The 15158-nt window shown below is 49.4% G+C and overlaps 1 protein-coding gene across 1 annotated transcript in view; it reads right to left on the bottom strand.

Moving 5' to 3' along the window:
* The window catches only part of PRKD2 (protein kinase D2), a 34453-nt gene continuing 19295 nt past the window's right edge, over window positions 1-15158 (bottom strand). The window contains exons 10-18 of the mRNA XM_055310512.1: window positions 14377-14635; window positions 12781-12833; window positions 12579-12651; window positions 11972-12078; window positions 10984-11145; window positions 7195-7293; window positions 3239-3506; window positions 780-865; window positions 1-443 (exon numbers count right to left, since the gene is read on the bottom strand). Of these exons, the coding sequence (XP_055166487.1) occupies window positions 231-443; window positions 780-865; window positions 3239-3506; window positions 7195-7293; window positions 10984-11145; window positions 11972-12078; window positions 12579-12651; window positions 12781-12833; window positions 14377-14635 (1320 nt within the window). The 3' untranslated portion in view covers window positions 1-230. The remainder of the gene's footprint in view (window positions 444-779; window positions 866-3238; window positions 3507-7194; window positions 7294-10983; window positions 11146-11971; window positions 12079-12578; window positions 12652-12780; window positions 12834-14376; window positions 14636-15158) is intronic.

The following is a 15158-nucleotide window of genomic DNA, read 5'->3' as shown; positions in this document are numbered from 1 at the left end:
CATGGGGCAAGAGATGAGTCCTTTTTAATTGCTGGGTAATTCGGGTTGGAAATAACTACCGCTGACCGCCACTGACCCCCGCCCTGCTCCTCTCCCGGGGCGTGTCCCATCCATTCGGGGCAGGAAGCCCCTTCTGTGTAGAACAGTTCCTTGCTGAGATGGTGTGGAGGGCCGCTCTCCGGGGACCAGAGGACAGCATCATCGGGCAGCCGAGGCGGGAGGACAGGGCCTCAGAGGACGCTGATGCGCTCGGCCAGCCCCTGCATCTCATGGTCCTGCGGCGGCAGGGCCCCACCGAAGTCCCCATCGGCGGGCAGCCCGGGTCCGGGCAGCGGGTGTTCTGCCACGAACTGCTCCCAGCGCGCGTCGTCACTCTCGTGGGTGATGTACCTCTCGCCCATCTTCCCCTCCAGCTCTCGGAGGTCCAGCCACGTCTGGTACTCCTGGGCCCGGGAGAACAGGTGTTAGCAGGAAGAGCACAGCCCATAGCGGCTGAGCGGTGCCCGCGCATCACCTGCCCTGAGGGTGACAGGCCGGGTACCGACGAAGGTGAAGCCACACCCTTGGCAACCTGCCCAGCCAATAGAAATTCATTCAGCTCCGCCTCCTCCTGCCTCCCAGCCAATGGGAAGCCCAACCACGTTCCGGATCCACGGAAAATGCACCTGCATCCTTCACCACCTACACAGCCGATAAGCCATCGGGCTCCACCCCTTCCCCCAACCCAGCCAATGGGACCTCTCCTCCCCCTTCGCTCTCAGCCCCGCCCCCCGCATCACCTGTAACCAGGGGTGGCTGAGAGACTTGTCCACACTGTAGCGCTTGCGCATCTTCACCTGCAGCAGGTTGTTGATGAGGTCAATAGCTGCATGGGAAGGAGACAGACAGTTCAAGGCCTGAGCAGTCAGGGGCCGCCCCTCCTCAACAGGCCACTCCAGCCGACCTGCTACCATCCCAGCCTGCCTTCTGCACTGGCCCAGGTGGCTTGGAATCGCACCAATCGCTCACTCACCTATATCCACATTAAATTACCATTTTGTCAAATAAATAAATAAATAAATAAATAAATAAATAAATAAATTACCATTGTGTCCACCCCTCCCCCCACATTGCACACACACTAGCTCCCACATCTTTTCACCAAGCCTCTCCCTCAGATTTCCCATTCCTATGTCACCTTCATTAAGTTTTGTCATACACAGGTACACACAGGCACCCCTGGACTATTCTTCACTGAACATTTTTCTTTAAGCCAGGGGAGCCTATGTGGCTCAGTCAGTTGGGCGACGGACTCTTGATTTCGGCTCAGGTCATAATCTTGGGGTCGTGGGGTGGAGCCCCAAGTGGGGATCTGCAGTCAGCGCAGAGTCTGTTTGAAATTCTCTCTCCCTCACCCTCTCCCTCCACCCCCACCTGCCCATGCACCCGCTCTCTGTAAAATAGAGAAATAAAATCTCTAAAAATATTTTTTTTCTTGAAGCTAAACCATTTGTCCTAGATGTACTGTGAAGAAGACAATGCAGTTGAAAAGCAGCATGTATAGTACTCTGCCACCTGTATAAAAGGGGGAACTAAAAGAATACATGTCTACATATTTGCTCATGCATATTTGTAAGACTTGTAATAGCCATTGCCTTTGGGAAGAATGGCAGACAAAGGACTGAGAGAGGATTTTCACTGTAGGCCCTTCTGTATATTTAAAAGTCTGAGCCACGTCAGTATTTGATCAAAGAAAAAATCGATAACATTTGGCTTTAAATCATTTCACTTTTTAAAAATTCATTTTCCAAAAAAACAAAATAAAAAATAAAATAAAATAAAAATTCATTTTCCCCTTGAAGGACTTTCAAGGGGAAAGTGAATTTATTTATAACAGAAATATTCTATCAATGAAATGAAAACCCAAAGTTTATTGGCCATGTCCACAAAAATAAAATGAACAGAAAACAATATTATTAGATGACAGTCAGTGGTTTCCTGCAGAAGGCTCAGAGAGAGGCCCGTTCTTTAAGAAAAGGAGAATTAGCAAGTGTCAGGCATTCGAGACAAGCTGGCACTTGTCCGAGGCTGTCTCCTTGATCAGAAGCCTTGAAGGACAAGGCTTCACTGTGTGAACCCCTGTGAGTCTAGGCCTTGTCCACATGGCCTCCCTCACACATATCCATCCACACCAAATTCACTTTCGCATACCTGATGCGCTTTTACAAAGATTTCTAAGTGGGTCCCAAAACACAATGTTGAGGACCTCCAGTATTACCCCAGTACTCATGAATCCACTTTTTTTTTAAGATTTTATTTATTCATTAGAGAGAGAAAGAGAGAGAGCACAAGCGGGGGGAGGAGCAGAGGGAGAGGGAGAAGCAGGCTCTCTGCTAAGCAGGGAGCCCGATATGGGGCTCCATCCCAGGACCCTGAGATCATAACCTGAGCTGAAGGCAGATGCTTAACGGACTGAGCCACCCAGGTGTCCCTCCTGAATCCATTCTTATCACTTACTATTTTATTTACCTCTCTCAGGCCCACTGCTGCCACCTTTTCCTGTACTAAGCCCCATGTCACCCCCTCTCTGCCTGCTCCATGAGGCTATATCCTTCTAGAGCCCTTCCCTCCTCGACAACCTTCTCCCTACATGACCTCTTCTTTCCAACTCATCTCAGAATTCCCAGCACCTAGGACAGTCAGTGCCCGGCACACAGTAGACACGCACATGCTTGTTGAATAAACTGTTCCGAATACTGATTGTCTTAACCTCCCTCCCATCCTCTGTTTTCCTGAGCTCCCTGACTCCAAGACCTGCCCCTCTATCTTGGGCTTTCTAACATTCCCCAGGATCTTAGCACCGCTGTAAGCCCAACCTCCACATTTGGCTCAGGCCCCATTGTTACAGGCCTTCCAAGAGAACTTTCAGGGGCTCAACTCACAGGCCCCAATGCCACTACCTGGCCACAGGCCAAAAGCCCCTAGATCTCAGTGTCCCCCTAGGGCCTGGCTCCCCTCTCCTTGCACCCCTCACTCGCACCTGGAGCACTTTGTTTCCTGTGAACTAAGAACTAGGCCTGACTAGCTCCACACACACCCTTTAGCCCCTGCGCAAGGTTCCAGGTCCTGGGTACCTCCCCGTAGCCCCACCCACCTCCAGGCTCCACCCCCACAGGACCAGATGCTCCAGGGCCCACCTCTCCTATGGCCCCGCCCACTCCCCCACTTCCGGTTGCCCCCCTTGCCCGCCTCCACCCACCTCCGGCGGAGATGCGGCTCCAGGGGCAGGCTGGGTACATGAAGGCAGCGTTCTGGATCTGGTCTTTGATGTCCTCGTCCTCGTTGAAAGGGAACGTGCCACTGAGGCTGACGTACATGATCACGCCCACCGACCACATGTCCAGCGAGCGGTTGTAGCCCTGGTTGAGCAGCACCTCGGGCGCCAGGTAGGCAGGCGTGCCCACCACCGAGCGCCGGAAGGACTTCTCGCCGATGATGCGCGCGAAGCCGAAGTCACACAGCTTCACCTGCGGAGGGTGTGGGGTGGAGGGTCCGAAGGAGCGTCAAGGCTCCGCCCTGCCCAGTGACCCACCACCACGCCCACCACTGCGTTCCAGACAAAACTGCTTGCTGGTTGGAATCCAAGCTTTTCCTCTCACTGGTCAAGCGACCTTGGCCAAGTGACTCCCTATGCCTCAGTTTCCTCATCTGTACGGGGAGGAGGATGGAAACAGCGCCTACCTCAAAGAGTCCATCATGAGGATCACATGAGTTAATCCATCTAAGGCACATAGGACAAGAAATGCCACCTGTCCCTATACTTCCGCCACATCGGACAGGTGTCTTAACCACCCCGTGCCTCTATTTCCTCTTTTGCACAACGGAGATCCTAAAAATCCCTACCTTAAAAAAAAAAAAATCCCTACCTTAAAGGGTGGTTGTATGGAGTGAAAGAACAAATAAATAAAGTGGTGAGCACAGTGTCCGGCTCACAGTGAGGGCCCCTGATCTCAGAGGCAGGCCTTAACTTCTGCTAGCCCCAGCATCATCTGTATCAGGGATGTTGAAGCAGCTTCCTCTCAGCCTTCCCTGGGGATTAAGTGTGACCCTGCATGTAAACTGCTGACCGCGATGGCCAGTCAGTAACAGGTGTTCGCCCACATTTCCCTTGATGGTGGAGCAGCTTAGGGTCATGGACAAGCTTTGGAACCAGCAACACTCAGGCTCAAGGTCCTGCTCTCCTTCCTACCAAGTCCATAGGTGGCACCACCTCTGCGCTGCCATCTCTGTTCGTGTATCATTCGTCCCCTGTTCAAAACCCTTCTGTGGCTCACCAAGACTCTCCAGAGTCCAAAACACTTGAAGCCCCAAGCCTCTGTTGCCTTCCCTCAAAAAGAGCCACAGCCCAAACTCTTGACTCTATGTGACAGCCACACCACCCTGTCCTAAGATCCTTTTCCTTTTCAAAGATTCACCCTTTTCTACAGATTTTACAAGGGAATACAACTTAGCTGTTAAGAAATGGAAGTACTGATCCATGCTACAACATAAATGAATTCTTAAAACATGAACTGAGTGAAAGAAGCCAGTCACAAAGGGCCACATATTCTATTACTGAATGTTCTGTTTAAACAAAACACCCAGAATAGGCAAATCTACAGAAAGTAGATTCATGGTTGGGATGAGGGGTGGTGGGATTGCAGGATGTCTGGGGGTCAAGGATTTGGTTTGGGGGCCTCTCTCTAAATGTTCTAAAATTGATTGTGGTGATGGTTGCACAATTCTGAATACACTAAAAACCACTGAGTTGTATACTTTTTTTTTTTTTTAAGTAGGCACCATGCCCAGCATGGAGCACAGTGTGGAGCCCAACATGGGACTTGAACTCAGGACCCTGAGATCAAGACCTGAGCTTAGATCAAGAGTCAGACACTTAATCAACAGAGTCACCCAGGTGTCTCTGAATTGTATACTTTGGATCAGTGAATTATATAGTATGTGAATTTTATCTCAATAAAGCTGTTAAAAAAAATACAGGGTCTTTTCCCAGGCTGTTCCTACTGCCTAGAATACTTGTCCATCCAAAAAATGGACTTACTCTTTCTATAGAGCAGCTTTTTTCTCTTACCCTCTAAATGGGCTATACAGTTATGTGAGCTCAGAGAACCATATCACAGAACTCATTACGGATATACTAGTATTTTTGTGACAACATGATTGACATTTGCTCTTCCCTCTGGGATCTGTACTGACCAATATGGTGTGGCCTTTGGCCACTTGTGACTACTGAGCACTCAAATGTGACAAAAGCAACTGACAAACTAGTTTTTATTTTATTTAATTTTCATTAATTTACATAACTGATCCTATGTTATATCCAAGGGTGCCACTAACAACTGAACGATTTCCAGAAGTGGAAAGAAACCATGAGGTTGATGTGAGCTGTTTCCACTGGGAGTCAAAATCTTTTACCCTTCCACAATAAATGTTAATGAGAATAATATATTTTACTATTAAAAACAACAACAACGACGACGACGACGACGACGAAAACAGAGGCACCTGCATGGCTCAGTCAGTTAAGTGTCTGCCTTCAGCCCAGGTCATGATCTCTGAGTTCTGGGATCAAGTCCTGTGTCAAGCTTCCCACTCAGCAGTCTGCTTCTTTCTCTCTCCCCCCGTCCCTCCCCGCCCTGCTCATTCTCTCTCTCTCTCCCAAATAAATCAAATCTTTAAAAAACAAAAAACCCATCTTAGACTTAGTTATTGGAGAACTTTTTATTTTTATTTTTATTTTTTTTAATTTATGATAGGCACACAGTGAGAGAGAGAGAGAGAGAGGCAGAGACACAGGCAGAGGGAGAAGCAGGCTCCATGCACCGGGAGCCCGACGTGGGATCGGGTCTCCAGGATCGCGCCCTGGGTCAAAGGCAGGCGCCAAACCGATGCGCCACCCAGGGATCCATCCCCTCTTCTGACTTTTTAAAGTGTGGCTACTAAACTGTAGTATCTGGTATCTCTAGACCAGCAGCACCCATCCTCACCCCACCTGCCCAACAGCTGTAACAACCGAAAATGTCTCCAACATTGTCACATGTCCCCTAGGGGGCAAAACTGCCCTAGCTGTAAACCACTGCTAGAGATAGACGTTCGTTGGCCTTAGAGAGGAGATATCTTTGCTCACCACAGTTTCTGATGCCCCTACATGGAGCTGGGCACATAGTAAGCACACAGCAATTCCTAGTTGACTAAAATGAACCTTTGGCTTTTGAAGTGAAATGAACTCAAAGTTTGCAAAACACAGATCATAAAGCAAAAAAATACACAGGATGTGTAAGGGCTACATGAGAATCTGTAACTAAGGCCCTTAAACATAGTAGGCACTCAAAAAACTCCCATCTGTTAATAATCATCACCCCTATACAATCTGGCTCTGCCCCTGAGGGGCATTCTCACCGCCCAGTCCAAGGTTCCTTAGGACTGTTTTCCTAGCAGACCCACAGAAGAAATTGCCCTCCGCCTCCTCCATTAATAATAAAAACTTGAGGTCAAGCAGCCCCGGTGGCGCAGCGGTTTAGCGCCTCCTGCAGCCCAGCGCGTGATCCTGGAGACCCGGGATGGAGTCCCACATCGGGCTCCCTGCATGGTGCCTGCTTCTCCCTCTGCCTGTGTCTCTCCCCCTCTCTGTAACTGTGTCTCTATGAATAAATAAATAAAATCTTAAAAAAAATAATAAAAACTCGAATTGAATGGGCCACAGGGCCATGGAGAATAAAGACTACATTTCCCAGCCCCCCTTGCGGCCAGCCAAGACCACGTGAGCTACTCGTGGCCAATGGGATGCTGGAAGAGGTGCCTTGTAAACCTCCACACCGCGGTTCTGGAGGAAGGAGGTGTGTTCATTCCCTCCACCCTGTTTCTTTCCTCTTCTCCCTCCTATTATGTCACATGACGGAGACCATCATGAACCACGGAGATGAGGCAACATCATAGAGAGCTGAAAACAAGACAGCCGGAGCCGAGTACCTGACTAAGAAACCCCTTTTTCAGCCTCAAAATGCTTATGCTGGACCCTACATGAGTGCGAAATAAGCCTCTATTTTATTTAAGCTGTTGTTATCCCGAGTCTCTGTCTCCAGTTATCCTGATTCATTCAATCCCCACCCACCTCCAATATTTGCTGGGCTCCCCAAATCAAGCTGGGACATAACTGACCTGAGGAAATGGGTCAGCTGACGCCAGCAACACGTTCTCCGGTTTCAAGTCACAGTGGACAATGTTCTTGAAGTGAAGGTGTCTCAGAGCCACCAGGATCTGAGGGGGGAGGGGTGAGTAAGAAAGGCAGAAAGGTACTAGTCCCACACTCCGCCTGCAGCTGCCAGCCCTCCAAACCCCATCCATTTCCCCTCTCGGCACCCTTAAAAATACCCCCCCAGGGGCAGGGGAGGCATTGGAGCCCCAAATAAGAATCTCAGGACCCCAAAACCATGACACCTGGGTTAAGAGTTGAAGATTCCAGAAAGGCTCGACTGTAGCACTGGGGTTTGGGAAGAGTCTGAGGTCCTCTAGCACGTGGTAAGCTCTTGACAAAAAAGAACTATTAGTAAAGCTGGCTCGTCTGCGGAGCTGGCAACTTGTGATCTCCTGGAACATGAGTTCAAGCCCTACCTTGAGCCTAGGGTTTATTTTAAAAAGAGGGTGGAGGGCAGGATGCCTGGGTGGCTCAGTGGTTGAGTGTCTGCCTTTGGGATCAGGGTGTGATCCCTGGGTCCTGGGATTGAGTCCCATGTAGGGCTCCCCGAGGGAGCCTGCTTCTCCCTCTACCTATGTCTCTGCCTCTCTCTCATGAATAAATAAAATCTTTTAAAAGGGGGCAGCTATTAGTAAAGTAGTGGCCTTTAAGATGGTACTACTGTGTGATTCCATTTTCTAGGAAGTATTTTTCATCCATTAAAAAACTTTAATATGAAATAGTCCAAATACCAAAATGATCTACATTATATATCAAATGCAACATTCTAAAGAGGCGGGGCAAGGGGTGGATTCTTGAGCCAGCCTCCGCAGGTGGAAAACCCAGCTCTACACTTCATAACTAGCTTATAGCCTTGGGCAAGCCATTTTAACCCTCTGGGTCTCAGTGTTTTCGCCTGTAAAATGCGGGTAATAAAAGTACCCAACCTCAGGGTTTGCTGTGAGGTTTAAATGAGTAGAGGCATAGAGAGTGCCTAGGACAGCGTCTGGCACAGAGCGAGCACTACGTTAACTACTACTATCATTGGTACTGGCTACTCTTTTTGTGATGGCCTGTGGGTGAACATATTTCTGTGTGTGTTTCAAATAGACCTTTTCCTGCTCTATCTGCTAATTCAAAAATATCTTATGATGGTGAGGTGAGCTGATTTACAAAACAAAATGCAAAAAACAGATACAGGGATGCCTGGGTGGTTCAGCAGTTGGGCATTTGCCTTTGGCTCAGGGCATGATCCCGGAGTCCCAGGGCCGAGTCCCGCATCGGGCTTCCTGCATGGAGCCTGCTTCTCCTTCTGCCTGTGTCTCTGCCTCTCTCTCTCTCTGTCTCTCATGAATAAAAAAATAAAATCTTAAAAAAAAAAAAAAAAGAAACCATACAATTTACAACCACTTTATCTGCGGACACTATGACCATCTTGATTCTGTGTAATCCTTGTACTACAGCCAGGGAGATTGAGATCCCCGGTGTGTATGTACCTCTTTTCCAGACTTCCTGTTTGTTGACCACCTCCTCCCTTACTAGTAAATGAGGAGAACAAAGAGAGCAGGTTGGAAGCTGACAGATCCAGGTTCTAATCTCGGCCACCTAGCTGTGTAACCTTGGGCAGGACAAAGACCCTCCCTCCACCTCAGTCTCCTCATCTGTAAAATGGGGGTGATAGTAATACCTACCTCAGAGGGCAGTTGTGAAGCATAAACAAGCCCATGAGATAAAGGGCCTAGCACAGGACTTGGGGTGGAGCAGAGAAGAGGCAGAAAGCAGAAATCTGCAGGGAGACAGAAAGGAGCACAGGCCAAAAAGAGAGGGAGAGATGGAAGACTAGAAAGAGAAACTAACCAGTTGCTGAAGGCAGGCAGTTCCCTCTCCCCACCCGAAGTCTGGATGAGCCTGCCTAAGTGGGCTTCTCTCCCCACCCCACAAGCCAACCTGATGAAGGCATAGAGCTGGGGAGAATGAGGGTGCTGGGCCTGTATAAAGGAAGCATAGTACAAGGGACTTTGCAACCAAAAGAACAAGTCCCAAATGAGGTGAGGGGCCAGCCAGATGGGAAGGCCTTTCCAGGAAAGTTGTAAAACCCAGAAGCCACAAAAGGCAATGTTTAACATAAAAACTTTTTTGCCATAAAAAGTTAAACTCTTTATGGCAAACAAAAGCCATGAATGAAATGAAAAAGAAAAGAAATACTAGGATAGAAAAAAAATTGGGCAGCCAGGATGGGTCAGCGGTTTAGTGCCGCCTTCAGCCCAGGGCGTAATCCTAGAGACCCTCTTTGGGAATCGGGTCCCACGTTGGGTTCCCTGCCTGGAGTCTGCTTCTCCCTCTGCCTGTGTCTCTGCCTCTCTCTCTCTGTCTCCGTCTCTCATGAATAAATAAATAAAATCTTAGAAAAAAAAATTGAACACAATTGACAAGGATCCAGGGTCCCTCATATACAAAGAGCTCTCAAAATTCAGTTATAATAATCCAATTGAAAAATGGGCAAAGGGTATGAAAAAGCACAAGCTAATAAACATAGGAAAATATGGCTCAACCTTACCCATAATTTTTAAACTGCCAAATAGAGCCACATGAAGTATTATTTTTCCACCTATAAGACTGGTGATTATTTTATCCAGAATTAGTAAGGAGTGAGGAAGTAGATAGCCTCAACCTATTGTTGAGAGCAAAGACTGAAAGGGATTTTAGAGAATAACTTTGCAGCATGTTTAAAAAATTTCTAAAGCACATTCCTCTGGACTCAGGAGTCTATTAATCTGAAACATGTTCTAAAGAAATTCTCCCACCAGAACCCAGCAATATGTGTAGACAGATATTCACAGGATGTTGTTTGTAGTGGTGGAGAAATGAAAACAACCTCCATACTCAGCAATTACAGGATTTGATGATATCCATCATGGGATACAATTCAGAAAAAGAGGCAGCTCTACTAACTACATACCAAAATAGAATAGCCTTCCAGAAGTACTATTAAAGTGAAGAAAGTAAGAGGCAGGGCGACATATGGATGACACCAATTAGTTTGATATTACTAGTTAAAAGCATGGATCCTAGGTTCAAATCCCACTAGCTGTGTGACTCTGGGCAAGTTACTTAAAGTCTCTGAGCCTTGGTTTCTTTCCTCTCAAAAAATGGGAGCAATCATGGCCACTACCACATAGGTTGCTTTGCAGAAAAAATGAGTTAAAATGGTGCCTGGCACACAGTATGTAAAAATGGGTGGCTGAATTACTTATCACATTAGCATTCCCCATCCCTGCCCTGCCCACTCTGGGTGATTGCTGTCCAGGGCTGGGGCTATCTTGGTCACAGCTGTGTCCCCTGCACTCTCTGGCATGGGGCCAGGAACAAAGCACGGGTACAGGGAGAGCTTGGTGAACCATCTAATACATGGCTGAATGAGCTCCCTACAGAAAGGCCTCTCTCCCCTTCCCTTTTCCTACACGAATATAGTCAGGCCTAGGGAATCTCATTATCTCAAGTAATAAAAATATAAAATAATAATTTCTTATTTTTCTATACTAATAACTATGATTTTTCACTACTGCTCTATTATTTGTATTGTTCTATTGTTATTATTCTCTTATTATTCTCGTCTGTTCTATTATTACTCTACTATTTTGAAATTACCATTCTATTATTCTTTCTATTATTATTATTACTATTTTTTATTGTCCATTACTAGGACTCCCACCAGTGTCTGCCTGACCTGGGCAGGTGGTGAGCCAGGTGGAGGGGGGCAGGGACAGGTGTACCTGGGTGATGAGGAACTTGGTGAGGCGTTCGGGCAGCCGGCCCTTCTCGCTGGAGAGGATCATCTCCAGCATGTCCCCATGCAGCTTCTCCATCACCACAAACACCTTCTCTGGTGTCTCAAACATGCAGTCCAGGTTCACGATCCCTGGGTGCCGCAGACTCTGGGGTGGGTAGGGTGGCAGTCAGGGTCCAGGTTGCGCATGAACTTGGGACCCCCGAGGCAAGCCATGGGACCAGATGGATGGCAAATAAGAAGGATGACCCCGGGGGGTCGGCAGCTCCTTCCCTGGGAGTGGCACTGGGGGAAGGGGGAGGGGCTTCCCAAAGGCCAGACAGAATCACATCCCCACACCACTGTATCTAGAAGGATCTTTATGGTATGGAGCTCTGCTGAAGGCCCAGGGTTGTAGGAGGGAAGGGGGGAGGGAGAGAACAGAAGTATGGAACAATGGGAATGACCTCTGTGCATCTCTGTTTTAAATCCTCTTCCCTCCCCCCAGCCGTGCCTGGCCCAACCCCATTTCTCCCACCCAGGTCCCCACCCAGCCTCCTCCCTGGGGTCCAGGCTCCAGTCCCACCACTCTCCACCCACCTACCAGGGCAGCCTGAGATCTTCCTAAAGTACACACACTCAACCCTGTCCCTTCATTGCTCAAAATCTTTCCATGGCTCCCCAGTACCCTGAGGAGAAAATCCATGGGGTGTCCTCACCTCCCACCACCTCCCCACACATAAACCATCTGGTATCTTTGAACTCCAAATTCCTAGAAGACTTCATGTCCCTCTCACCTCTAGATCTTTGCACAGGCTGGTCCCTCTGTTCAGAATACCTTTCCACCCCTCAGTCCCAACATGCATATTCCCTCCTCCAGGAAGCCTTCCCTGACCACCCTCAGCCTGGGTCAGTTGGCCCCTGAAAGGAGGAAGTGGGAAGGGAAGATCCTTCCTAGGTGGGAACTGAGCTGGGCTCCAGAGCCTGATGGTCACCTGCAGAATGGCCACTTCATTCCGGAGCTGGCTTTCCTGCTTGGTGGGGAAACGTAGCTTGTCAATGACCTTTACTGCCACGTCCCGGCCTGTCTTCCGGTGCTTTCCTGGGCAGAGGATAGGGGAGGTAGGGGATGAAGGGAGCAAGACCTTCCAGTTCTGGCAAGAGGCACACCCCCCCCCACCACCACCACCACAGAGACACAGGCATAGTTGAACAAATATGGGCAGAAGGCCATTAAGGTGGCTCTGAGGGGTCTCCAGGAGAGATGTAACAAGAGTGGGGCCTTGGGAATAAAGGTGGAATGAAGAAGGTGGAAAACAGCTCTGAGAAGGGAAATCTATAACATGGTAAACTAGATTTATAACCAATCGGAATCTAGGAACTAGCTCTGTGGCCAGAGTGCAGAATTCGTTCTCCTATTAATGGGTGAAAGTCCATTGGCTTTTCCCAGAGAGAAAAGAAGCGCCTGCAACCATCTTGCTGGAGGATCTAGCTTTCTAAGTCACCCAGAATAGGAAGTGAGCATGTAGCCAATCAGATTGTTAGATCTGGAGCCCAGAAACCCCCAGGATCCCCTCTGGATTAGCTCAGAAGCATTCATACCTCCATAGACCACTCCAAACTGTCCGGAGCCCAACACCTCATCCGGGAAGATCTGGTAGACAGTGGCGATGTCCTGCATGGCAGGGAGGGGAGGGTCAAGGGTGCAAATGGAGATGGGGCATTGAGGAGACTAGGGAGGGTGGGAGGCTGTGTGGGAGGTAGAGGACATCCTTGGGACCATGGGTTGTGGGCAGGGTCTCACCACATTCTCTTGGATCTGGCTGTTGGACACGGAGATGCTCAGAGAAGCTTGTCCTGGAGAGAGGGGAGAGGTGGAGGTGAGGGGACCCCAGGCTCAGGATTATCTTCACCCATAGCTCCAGAGGCAGCCTCTGAAGCCACACCACCCAGGTTCAAATCCAGGGGATCCAGTGCAGCTCCGGGCCGCTGACTTGTCCATTATGAATCTGTTTCCACATCTAAAGAATAGGGGTAATAAGAGGAGCTCCCTCATAGGGCCAGGGGAAAAGTAAATGAGATAGGCTGAGGGGGCTCAAGAAATGATATCATGAATGATTTCACTGAGCATTGCACCCCAAGTAGTGCCGAGGGAAGCCATGCTGATCCCATTTTACACAGGAGGACACTGAAGCTCAATGGGAAAGTCCACACTGAGTCCAACATCTCCCCCTTGAACTTGCCACCCTACCACCCAACCAGAGCCAGAGTTCTGATCCTTCTGCCATTTGAACATCTGCCCCCTCGCCATTCTGGGTCTGGCCCCTCCTCTTCCTTCCTGGTCTCTCTTCCCCTGTTCTGCTCTTATTCACCATCCATGGGGAAGCACAAACCTGAGCCTGTCCTTCCTCTGCTCCAAACCTGTCGTGGCTCCCCAGCACCCTCAGGAGGAAGCCTAAGCCCCTCCAATGACCTCACAGGCATTGGTCCCTCATTTACCTCTTTGACTTCAACCCCCATCAAGCAACATGTTGGGTCCTCCTGACACCCTGGCCTCCTTGCTGGGCCTCAGATACAGCAAGTCCCTTCCTATCTCCTGCCTTTGCACTTGCTGTTCCCTCTGCCATGAATGTGCTTCCCTAACTCTGGACTTAGTTAAATCATCCTCAACACTCAGTCTCAGCTCAAATGTCACTCCTGGGGCCATGTTATGTTACCCTTGCACACGTTCTATAGTGTACACTTGTTGTTCATGCAGGATGATCTGATAAGTGTCTGTCACTCACACTAGATTATGAGCTCCAGAAGGCAGGAACCTGGGACTTTCTTATCATCTTCTGCCTGTGCTTGAAATATTTCCCATTTGCTTTCCCCTCTCTCCACCCTCCTCAGCTTCAAGGTCTCAGCACAGATGTTGCCATGTCCTGGAAGCCCTTCTGGATACCCAGGCTGGATCAGTTATCCCTTCTGAGCTCCCACAGTCCTCTGGCTCCCCTGTCCCGCCCTGCCAACTCTGGGTCATCACTGTTGGAGACAGGTCAGTTTCCTTTACTGGACTGTGAGCCCTATGAGGGCAGCTCCTAGGCTATCTTGGTCATTGCTATGTCTCCAGAACTCTCTAACACAGGATGAGCACAGAGAAGACACTCAGTAAATACCTGAATGAAACAGTCTGAGCTCACAATCTGGAGGAATTGTCACCACCTGGGACAAGACTCAGAAAAGGGAAGTGACATGCCCAAGGCTACACAGCGGGTCTGGAACTTAATAGAGATTTGAACCCAGGCCAGCTGAGTCCAGAGCCACATTCTAAACTGTGCCATTCCCTGCCTTCTCCCTGGCTCTTCCCTTCCCTGGGACCCTCCCCACTATCCTCTCAGGGCCCGGGGTCGGGACTTACTGTGGGGTGTGTGGCCTGGTGTGCTGGGTGCGTCCTGGAGGATGACTGGCATCAGGGCCTGGCGGATGGCAGTTTCCCAGCCCCGGGCAGCCTCAGCTCCCTGCCCACTGGGCCCCCCTGGGGCCCCGCCAGGCGTCTCGCCCACAAAGTAGGTGACATTAGCAGTGACAATCTCAAAGCAGTGGGGGTTGGTGCCTGGTGGCACAAGGCTGAAGTTCTGGGCGGGCTCCACAGTGAGGATTTCTGACAGCGGAATTTCCTGGCAGGAAAAGAACCAGCACCAATGAGGATGCCAGGCAGACCCTGGGGCTTCCCACTTACTCAGAAGTGCATATAGAATCCAGTATCAGTGGGAAAGGGCCTGCTTTGCATAGAGTAGTCAGAAAAGGCCTCCTGGAAGAAAGTATGTGAAGCAAGAGATCAGAAAGGTAAAAAGAGACCAGCTGGTGAAGGATGGTGGAAACAGCATGTGCCAAAGCCCTGAGGTGGGAAAGGCTTCTGTTCAACCTGTTCTCTTCCGATTACATGGATGGTGCCTAGCACACAGGAGGTATGCCAGGTTTGGTGAACAAATAAAGTTAGGTCATGAGAGGGGGCCACGGGCTTTGTCTCCAGGGCCCTGGGGAGTCATGGAAGGGTTTTTTTTAAAAAAAGATGTTATTTATTTATTCATGAGAGACACACAGAGAGAGGCAGAGACACAGGCAGAAGGAGAAGCAGGCTCCCTACGGGGAGCCCGATGCGGGACTCAATCCCAGGACTCCAGGATCACACCCTGGGCT

The sequence above is a fragment of the Nyctereutes procyonoides genome, unplaced genomic scaffold, assembly GCF_905146905.1.
Source record: "Nyctereutes procyonoides isolate TBG_1078 unplaced genomic scaffold, NYPRO_anot_genome, whole genome shotgun sequence".
In the NCBI taxonomy this organism is placed as follows: Eukaryota; Metazoa; Chordata; class Mammalia; order Carnivora; family Canidae; genus Nyctereutes; species Nyctereutes procyonoides.
The sequence above is the reverse complement of the archived record's forward strand: the minus strand, read 5'-3'. Positions and strand labels throughout refer to the sequence as shown.